This window comes from Salvelinus namaycush, unplaced genomic scaffold (genome assembly GCF_016432855.1).
Source record: "Salvelinus namaycush isolate Seneca unplaced genomic scaffold, SaNama_1.0 Scaffold7, whole genome shotgun sequence".
Taxonomy (NCBI): Eukaryota; Metazoa; Chordata; class Actinopteri; order Salmoniformes; family Salmonidae; genus Salvelinus; species Salvelinus namaycush.
In genome coordinates, this window is record NW_024061419.1 from 654,137 (window position 1) to 664,298 (window position 10,162).

General features: G+C 39.4%; 1 protein-coding gene across 1 annotated transcript; it reads left to right on the forward strand.

The window, feature by feature from the left end:
- Positions 1–986: 986 nt before the first annotated feature.
- Positions 987–9,922, forward strand: LOC120042513 (gastrula zinc finger protein XlCGF17.1-like; the record flags this gene model as incomplete). The annotated part of the gene is made up of 2 exons (XM_038987345.1): positions 987–1,008; positions 8,333–9,922. Coding segments are annotated over 2 exons (822 nt in total), but the record flags the coding sequence as incomplete, so codon positions are not given.
- Between the last annotated feature and the right edge of the window lie 240 nt (positions 9,923–10,162).

Here is a 10,162-nt window from a genome sequence, read left to right on the forward strand (position 1 = left end):
AGAATCTTTCAGAATGAAAAAGGAGGAAGAGGAGGCTGTTATAGTGAAAGAAGAGAAAGAACCTTTTAGAGAGGAAGAGGATGCTATCTCAGTAGAGGTGAAGGAGGAAGACGTTTTGGGAGTGAAAGAGGAGGAGACAGAAGATCCGATTTACACCAGTGAGTACTGTCTTAAAAGCAGGGGCACAAACTCTGCAGTTGTTGAACTGTGGGGGCGTTCTACTGAAGTTCTATATTTGAATATGTTGTTCAGTACTGTATAAATTGTTAAAGGTTCGATCTGCCATTGGTACATTTTTTGTTGGGACTTTTCAATTAGATGTATTGAATTCTCCATGTGGTCTATATTAAAGTTCCCCTCATCTAATATAACAGGCTTTTAAAATTCAATATTGGTGCATATTTTCTACTTAAAATATCAAAGGGGCGCAAAAGTCACCCATTTTGTGGAACGACACTTTTACATTTGCATCAAAAACAACATTTTAGGAAATCATGATGAAAGTGGCCATTTTAGACATATGCATGCCTCTTGTAAGACTCTAAGATCGCAATAGATGGTCATAAGTTTACGATCTGTTTGATGTCCTCGTTAACACAGGAGAGAGACATGACTATTGTGGATCCTCTGGGGAGCCTCAACAACATCCTGCTGACGAGGAAGAGAAGAGTCTCTCCAGATCAGAACACCAGATGGTACAGCTCGGTCTGGTCTAGCATACAGCTTGCTCTATCTGGGGCTGGGCTGGGCTTCTGTAAAGCACTTTATGACAACAGTGACATCAGCATCCATAATGATATGTGTCTGTGTCCCCTCTTTATGGTTACCAGGACAACGCTAGCCCGTCCTCCCTCCCGGAGCCCCTGTGTCGTGCCTCTCCCGGTAGCACCTTACTGCTGGGTATGAAGAGGTTGTCTGTGCTGCAGGTGGACTGCAGGAAAACAACGGGGCTGAGTGGAACTGTGAGAGGAGGAGAAGAGAAGAAAGGATCAGATTTGACTCATCAAAGTAAGTGCTGTAGTTCAGTTTGAACAAATAAATAGATCTGTTCACTGGTATCTGTTACCAGGACAACCAGCAGAGTTCTGTTAGTTGACAGGAAGATAGACTGGTATCTGTTACCAGGACAACCAGCAGAGTTCTGTTAGTTGACAGGAAGATAGACTGGTGGATATGGATGTTATGAATATCATAACACTGAAAAAGGATTCTGCCAATGAAAAGAGAGAAACCAATAGACCATATAAAACCTTGATGAAAGTTAGCTTTGGAGAGAAAGTTTCAATGATCTGTTGTAAGGTGCAAATTTTACAAAAACCTTTCCTAAAAACATTATGGATGTTACATTGCCTGTCCCAGTCAACCCCCCTATCTTTACAAGACTGTAGAACAGGCAAACTAAACTCCAGACACTGTTAATTAATGAACTAATACTGGAGGAAAGCTGTGATCAGGCTGCCCACTCAAGAGAAAGCTTTGAACTGTAACCAGTGCCTGCAACCTTGTTCAGGTTATCAATCAACCTACCAGGGTAGTTACAAACAGTAAAGAAATGAAATCATCAACATATTTTGATCATATCTTTACTAATGCTGCAGATATTTGTTTGAAAGCAGTATCCAAATTCATCGGATGTAGTGATCACAATATAGTAGCCATATCTAGGAAAAGCAAAGTTCCAAAAGGCTGGGCCTACTGTTCTATATAAGAGGTCATACAATTGTTTGTAGTGATTCCTATGTTGTTGATGTTGTAAGGTTGTTTTTTTTCACAGTAAATAACTCACGGACACTAGAGAAGCTTTAACCAAGTTTAATTATTCCCAAAGGTTATGTACAGCTGTAATTCAGAAATCCCAACATTTGTTCCATCCAGATATATATCTCACTTAAGACACTCCTCCTTCTCTCCAATCCTTACATCTTATGGTTCCACAGGAAGAGAGTAAAGAGGGTAACAGGATACCAAACCTTTATCTCCCTGATGAGAATCTATCCTGACCTCAACCCCTCCTTCATCTAATCCACAGATGGCTGTAAAAACTGTTAAATCCACGTGGATTGATGAGGAATTTAAAAATGGTATGATGAAGAGGGAGGCAAAAGAGATGGCAAATAGGTCTGGCTGTATAACTGATTGGCAAACGTATTGCAAATTGAGAAATCATGTGACTACACTGAATAAAAAGAAGAAACTACACTATGAAACAAAGATAAATGACATGAAGAATGATTTTAAAAAGCTTTGGAGCACCTTAAATGAAATTTTGGGCAAAAAAATCAACAATGACATGTCACTGGTGTCTGAGAACGTGGATGGAAAATGATTGAGGATAATAGCGGCCGATATTGCCACTTCTATTCGCATTATCTTCAATTTAAGCCTACTAGAAAGTGTGTTCCCTCAGGCTTGGAGGGAAGCTAAAGTCATTCCACTACCCAAGAATAGTAAAGCTCCCTTTACTGGCTTAAATAGCCGACCAATCAACCTGTTACCAACCCTTACATTTAAAAAAATAAATGGTGTTTGGCCAGATACAATGCTATTTTACAGTAAACAAATTGAGACTTTCAGCTTATAGGGAAGTTCGTTCAACAAGCACAGCACTTACAAATGACTGATTGGCTGATAGAAATTGATGATAAAAATATTGTTGGGGCTGTTTTGTTAGACTTCATTCCGGCTTTTGACATTATCGATCATAGTCTGCTGCTGAAAAAAACGTATGGCTTTACACCCCCTGCTATATTGTGGATAAAGAGCTTTTTTTGTAAAATGTAAACTTTATTTAACTAGGCAAGTCAGTTAAGAACAAATATTTTTTTTCAATGACGGCCTAGGACTGCCTTGTTCAGGGGCAGAACGACAGAGTTTTACCTTGTCAGCTCGGGGATTCGATCCAGCAATGTTTCGGTTACTGTCCTAGCGCTCTAACCACTAGGCTACCTGCCGCCCCAGAGCTACCTGTCTAACAGAACACAGTGTTCTTTAATGGAAGCCTGTACAACAAAATCAAGGTAGAATCAGGAATTCCCCAGGGCAGCTGTTTGGCACCTGCTTGTTTCAATCTTTACCAACGACATGCCAATGACATTTGAGTAAAGCCAGTGTGTCTATGTATGCAGATGACTCAACACTGTACACGTCAGCTACCACAGCAACTGAAATGACTGCAACACTTAACATAGAGCTGCAGTTAGTTTCAGAATGGGTGGCAAAGAATTAGTTAGTCCTAAATATTTCTGATTACCTTAAGTTACATGGCCTACTATGCTAATTCTGTAGTGGTATTGTTAGAGGGGGGTAAAGATAAAGATTTTGTTGGGGCGCCAGGCAGGTATTAACCCTAGTTATTAAAGTTAGTTATGACCTATTATAACATTATTATCATAAATATGATTACAACCAAAAGGATGAGAGTAGAATAGATAGAGTAGCGCTTCCAGACACATTCTAAACATGATGGAGTCTTAAAGGAGGACTGTAGCGTCATGAGGTAGTCACCTGAAATGCATTTCAATTAACATGTGTGCCTTTTTAGAAGTTAAGTTGTGGAATTTCTTTCCTTAACCTGTTTGGGATAGGGGGCAGTATTTTCACGTCTGGATGAAAAGCGTTCCCAAAGTACACTGCCTGCTACTCAGGCCCAGAAGCTAGGATATGCATATAATTGTTAGATTTGGATAGAAAACACTCTAAAGTTTCTAAAACTGTTAAAATACTGTCTGTGAGTATAACATAACTTATTTGGCAGGTGAAACCCCGAGGACAAACCATCCAGGAGGAATTTTTTGTTGTTGAGGGGACACTGTTTTCAAATGGCTTTGTGGCACTTTTCTGTGGCACTTGGTTGCAGTTCCTATTGCTTCCCACTAGATGTCAACAGTCTTTAGAAATTGGTTGATGTTTTTCTTTAGAGAAATGAAGAAGTACGGCTATTCAGAACGAGGGTCCAGCCTAGTGCTCTCTAATGTTTTGATGCGCGCTCCAGGTCACGCGCTTCACGTTGTTTTTATCCGGTATTGAACACAGTTTATCCCGTCTTAAATTTTCTCGATTATTTACATTTTAAAATACCTAAAATTGGATTAGGAAAGTTGTTTGAAATGTTTGGACAGCGTTTACAGGTAACTTAACCTGTTAGGGGGGCAGCCCGACACCGGTACACTTATGACAACATCCAGCTCAAAGTGAAGGGCGCGAAATTCAAAAGATATTTTTTTTAAATATTTAACTTTCACACATTAACAAGTCCAAGACACCAGATGAAAGGTGCACATCTTGTGAATCAAGCCAACATGTCCGATTTTTAACATGTTTTACAGGGAAGACACAATATGTAAATCTATTAGCTAACCACGTTAGCAAACTCCATCAGTTTCTTACTCCATCAGGTGCTATCACAAATTCGACCAAATAAAGATATAAATAGCCACTAACCAAGAAACAAATTCATCAGATGACAGTCTGATAACATATTTATTGTATAGCATATGTTTTGTTCGAAAAATTTGCATATTTCATGTATAAACCATAGTTTACATTTCAGCTACAATCCGAAATTGCACCGAAAGCAGCCATAATATTTACAGACACCAACGTCAAATAGCTAATTACTCATCATAAAACATTTCTGAAAAATACATAGTCTGCAGCAATTGAAAGACAGGCATCTTGTGATTCCAAACAATATTTCCGATTTAAATGTTTTACAGCGAAAACAAAATGTATCGCTATATTAGCGTAGCTACAATAGACAGACACAATTGGGCGCCCACGGCCAGTTCACATGCACGACAGATATATGAAATAACATCATAAAATGGGTCTTACTTTTGCTGATCTTTCATCAGAATGTTGAAGAAGGTGTCCTCTGTCCAGATGAGTCGTCGTTTGGATTCAGAATGGCAAATTTCCCTCTTCAATTAGCATTGGCACTAGCCGAGTGGCACAAATTTCTCCAACGTAAACACAGTCAGAGGACGGAACACGGCAAAACTCCCGAAAAAAGTTTCAATAATCTGATTAAACTATATTGAAAAAACATACATTACGATGATATGGTCACATGTATCAAAAAAAATTCGAGCCGGAGATGTTAGTCGTTCGTTACGAAGGCAAAACAGAAGTCAATCCCACTTCCTTCAGAGTACCGGAAGTGGACGGTCACGTCAAATAAATAGGTTTTTTTCCACCACAGACCAAGAGGAGCACAAAAATTTCTTCTCTCACACCCTCTTTACACCAATAGGAAGGCGTATAGAGTGTAAGTAGACTCCTAAGTGTCAAGACCATGTATAGGCATCAAGTTGAAAAGAGCATCGATTTTTGACATTTCACTTCCTGGTCAGGAAAAGTGCTGCAGAAGGACTTCTGTTTCACTCAGAGAAATAATTCCAACTGTTTTAGAAACTAGAAAGTGTTTTCTATCCAAAAATAATAATAATTTTCATATTGTACGAGCAAGATTTGAGTAGGAAGGGCACGATTTCACTGGCTACTCAACACTTTGCCTTGCAGCCATAAGAAGTTAACTTATTAGATATTCGTAGTCATGCTGGGTGAGTTGGAACCTGTGTTTTTTTAATCAAACGCGCCAAATAAACGATGGAATTAATTGAACAAAAGGACCATTTGTGATGTTTATGGGACATATTGGAGTCCCAACAGAAGAAGCTCTTCAAACTTAAGGCACAAATTATATAGTTATTTCTGAGTTTTGTATCGCACCTGGCGGGTTGAAATATGATTGTCATGTGTTTGTTTGATGGGGTGCTGTCCTCAGATAATCGCATGGTTTGCTTTTGCCGTAAAGCCTTTTTGAAATCTGACACGGTGGCTAGATTTTAACCTGTTTGGGCTGCAGGGGCAGTATTGAGTAGCCAGATAAAATGTGCCCATTTCAAACGGCCTCGTACTCAATTCTTGCTCATACAATATGCATATTATTATTAGTATTGGATAGAAAACACTGTCTAGTTTCTAAAACCGTTTGAATTATATCTGTGAGTCAAACAGAACTCATTTGGCACAAACTTCCTGACCAGGAAGTGGAAAGTCTGAAATTGAGGCTCTGTTTTTCTTCCTGCCTATACATGGGCATGAAACGTAAGAGTCTACGTGCACTTCATAGACCTTCCCCTGGATGTTAAGAGGCTGTGAGAGAAGAAATTTCGTGTTTATCTTGGTCTGACGTGGAATACAGGCTCTTTGTATGACGTGTCCCTCATTTCCGGTACTCTGAGGAGCGCGCGGTGGACAGTGGGATTGCCTTCTGTTTAGCTGACGTTATGGACGACTACTATCTCCGGCTTTGATTTTATCATCGTAAAGTATGTTTTTTCAATATAGTTTAATCAGATTATTGAAATTTTTTCGGGAGTTTTGCCGTGTTCCGTTCTCTGACTTTGTTGACAATGGAGCGATTAGTGCCACCCGGCTAGCGCGCGTGCTAAATGAAGAGGGAATGTGTCCGTTCTAATTCCAAACAACGACTGTTCTGGACAAAGGACACCTTGTCCAACATTCTGATGAAAGATCAGCAAAAGTAAGAAACATTTTATGATGCTATTTCATATATCTGTCGAACATGCTGTACTAGTCGCCGGCGGCCAACGTTTGGGTACTCTAGCTATACCGAAGCTGCATATCGTAATGAAGTTATTTTTTAGAATTCTAACACTGCGATTTCATTAAGAACTAATGGATCTATCATTTCCTATACAACATGTATTTTTTAGTTATGTTTATGAATAGCTATTTGGTCAGAATATGTGTGTCAGAAAAAGTGTCAGGAAAAATCCGGACGTAGTGGGGAAAAGTAGCTAAGTTAGCACACGGTGTAACCATTGATTTCAGCTCTAAATATGCACATTTTCGAACAAAACATAAGTGTATGTATAACCTGATGTTATAGGACTGTCATCTGAGGAAGAAAATCAAGGTTAGTCAAAAATTATATATCTTTTGCTAGTTTGTTACGATCGCTTACTTTTGCTACTGGGAAATTGCTTGTGTTTTTGGCTATTGTGGTGAGCTAATATAACGCTATATTGTGTTTTCGCTGTAAAACACTTGATAAATCGGAAATATTGTCTGGAATCACAAGATGCTTGTCTTTCAATTGCTGTACACTATGTATTTTTCAGAAATTTACTGATGAGTAATTAGGTATTTGACGTTGGTGTCTGTAATTATTCTGTCTGCTTTCGGTGCAACTTCTGATTGTAGCTGCAATGTAAACTATGATTTATACCTGAAATATGCACATTTTTCGAACAAAACATAGATTTATTGAATAACATGTTATAAGACTGTCATCTGATGAAGTTGTTTGTTGGTTAGTTTGGTTGGTTCTTGGTTAGTTAGATTGGCTTTGTGCATGCTACCTGTGCTGTGAAAAATGTCTGTCCTCTTTTGTATTTGGTGGTGAGCTAACATAAATATACGTGGTGTTTTCGCTGTAAAACATTTTAAAAATCGGACATGTTGGCTGGATTCACAAGATGTGTACCTTTCATATGCTGTATTGGACTTGTTAATGTGTGAAAGTTAAATATTTGTAAAAATATATATTTTGAATTTCGCGCCCTGCACTTGAGCTGGCTGTTGTCATAAGTGTACCGGCGTCGGGCTGCAGCCATAAGAAGTTAATGTGTTTGAGCCAATCAGTTGTGTTGTGACAAGGTAGGGGTGGTATACAGAAGATAGCCCTATTGGGTAAAAGACGAAGTCCATATTATGTCAAGAACAGCTCAAATAAGCAAAGAGAAACAACAGTCCATCATTACTTTAAGGACCACCACAGGAATGGGAGACCCAGAGTTACTTCTGATGCATAAGTTCATTAGAGTTACCAGCCTTAGAAATTGCAGCCCAAATAAATGCTTCACAAAGTTCAAGTTCTTTGTATCTTGTGCTTTGTATCTTCGACGTAAAAACAAGTTTTGGACTTCCACACAAAATTACTTCTTTAGTTATTTTATGTTCAAGGAAGTGTGTAGGTCACATTCTGTATCATACAGCTATGAAGTTATATATTTAGAATCACCTACTCGATTGGATTCTAGTGACGTCTGTGTCTTCAGTGTCCTAGAACTGTCTAGTTTTTTGTGTTCTGACTTGTAAAACAAGATGAATAAATAAGTAATGTAAACATAGCAGTAATTGCCAGGAAGCTCTACATTTGTTTTAAAATCACACTATAATTGTTAAAACTGGCCTCAGGTTATTGAGAGATCTGATTTAGGATTTACCCTCGTAGCAAGGTTGTTTTATCATGTGGAGTTTTCATTCGGGTCTCTATTTAAAGATAACACAGTGTCTTTGGCAGGAGAAAGACCAGACTCGGAGGAACCAAAGCCAGGGACGTCCGAACCAGCAAGACGACACCAGTGCTCCCACTTTAGAAAGGGTTGTAACCGGTTATGGAACCTGAAACAACACGAGAAAATACACACAAGGGAGAAGCCTTACCACTGCTCCCAGTGTGGAAAGAGTTTTAAGCTTTTAGGAACCCTTAAAGCTCACGAGAAAATACACACAGGGGAGAAGCCTTACCACTGCTCCCAGTGTGGAAAGAGTTTCAAATGGCCTTGTCATCTGAAACAACATGACAGAATACACACAGGGGAGAAGCCTTACCACTGCTCCCAGTGTGGACAGTGTTTCAAGCGGTCAGGGGAGCTGAAACAACATGAGAGAATACACACAGGGGAGAAGCCTTACCACTGCTCCCAGTGTGGAAAGTGTTTCAGCTGTTCAGGGGAGCTGAAACGACATGAGAGAATACACACAGGGGAGAAGCCTTACCAATGCTCCCAGTGTGCACAGTGTTTCAGCCAGAAAGGAAGCCTGACCCAACACGAGAGAATACACACAGGGGAGAAGCCTTACCACTGCTCCCAGTGTGGAAAGAGTTTTAAGGTGTTAGGAAACCTTAAAGCTCATGAGAGAATACACACATGGGAGAAGCCTTACCACTGCTCCCAGTGTGGAAAGTGTTTCCGCCGTTCAGGGGAGCTGAAACAACATGAGAGACTACACACAGGGGAGAAGAAACAGCATGAGAAAATACACAGAGGGGAGAAGCCTTACCACTCCTCCCAGGGTGCAACGTTTTTGCCCATTTAGGAAGCCTGAAAGAACACAGGTGAATGCACCAATTTGTAAGTCGCTCTGGATAAGAGCGTCTGCTAAATGACTTAAATGTAAAAACACATGAGACTACACACAGAGGAGAAGGCTTAGAAATTGCTCAGACTGGGAAAACATATTACTCATCACAGTCACTTGAACGTCATGAGAGAATCCACACAGAAGAGAAGAATTACTTGTATATTGATATTTCACATCTCATTGACTTAAAATTCATCAGAGAACATACACAGTGCTCTCATTGTCTTATATTGTTGACTGATAATGTGTTTACTTGTTTTTACCGTATGAAATTAAATGGTACAAGGTATACTCAAACATATATTTGTTTGTTTTTATTAGAAAACATGACTTTAATATGGAGTCTGTCATTTTGAATATAGAGTAGATCAGATTCCATGTGTTTAAATGGTCCTTTTAAAACTCTGACTGTGTGTTTATCTGGGTGTGTCATTCCTCCAGCACTACAGATAATCCAGTGATATTTGGATGTGATTCTTTTGCTCCATTGTTGACATTTGCATTGTTGGCCCACTGATGATTTAATGACATGAAAATATTCAGACTATAATGGAAAATGTTAATTGTATGTGTCCACATAACTGAGTATGTGACTAACCTTGTGAAACGGTCCTATTATAATCTCCTGTTCTTGGGAGTATCATTCTGTGTTGTAAACCAATTTGCACCTGGGTCCTTGTATGAATAAAGTCCCTCCCAGGAACAGGAAACTATAAAGATATGTGCTCATCACCCAATGCTTCAGGAATTCAGACTGTCTACACTGCGCTGTGTAACTGTTATTCTCTCTGAGCTCAGAAATAAAGAATCTTGGTTTGACTTGGACTCCAGCAGATCCTTATTTTATAATATCCACCTCAACTCTCCCACGGATTGCTGTTTATCATTGTCTCAATGAAGAGTTCCTCGTTCCACTTTCCTGGGGTCAATTACAAGCCTCCCACTGGTTGAATAAACGTTGTTTCCACGTACTTTCAACAAAACA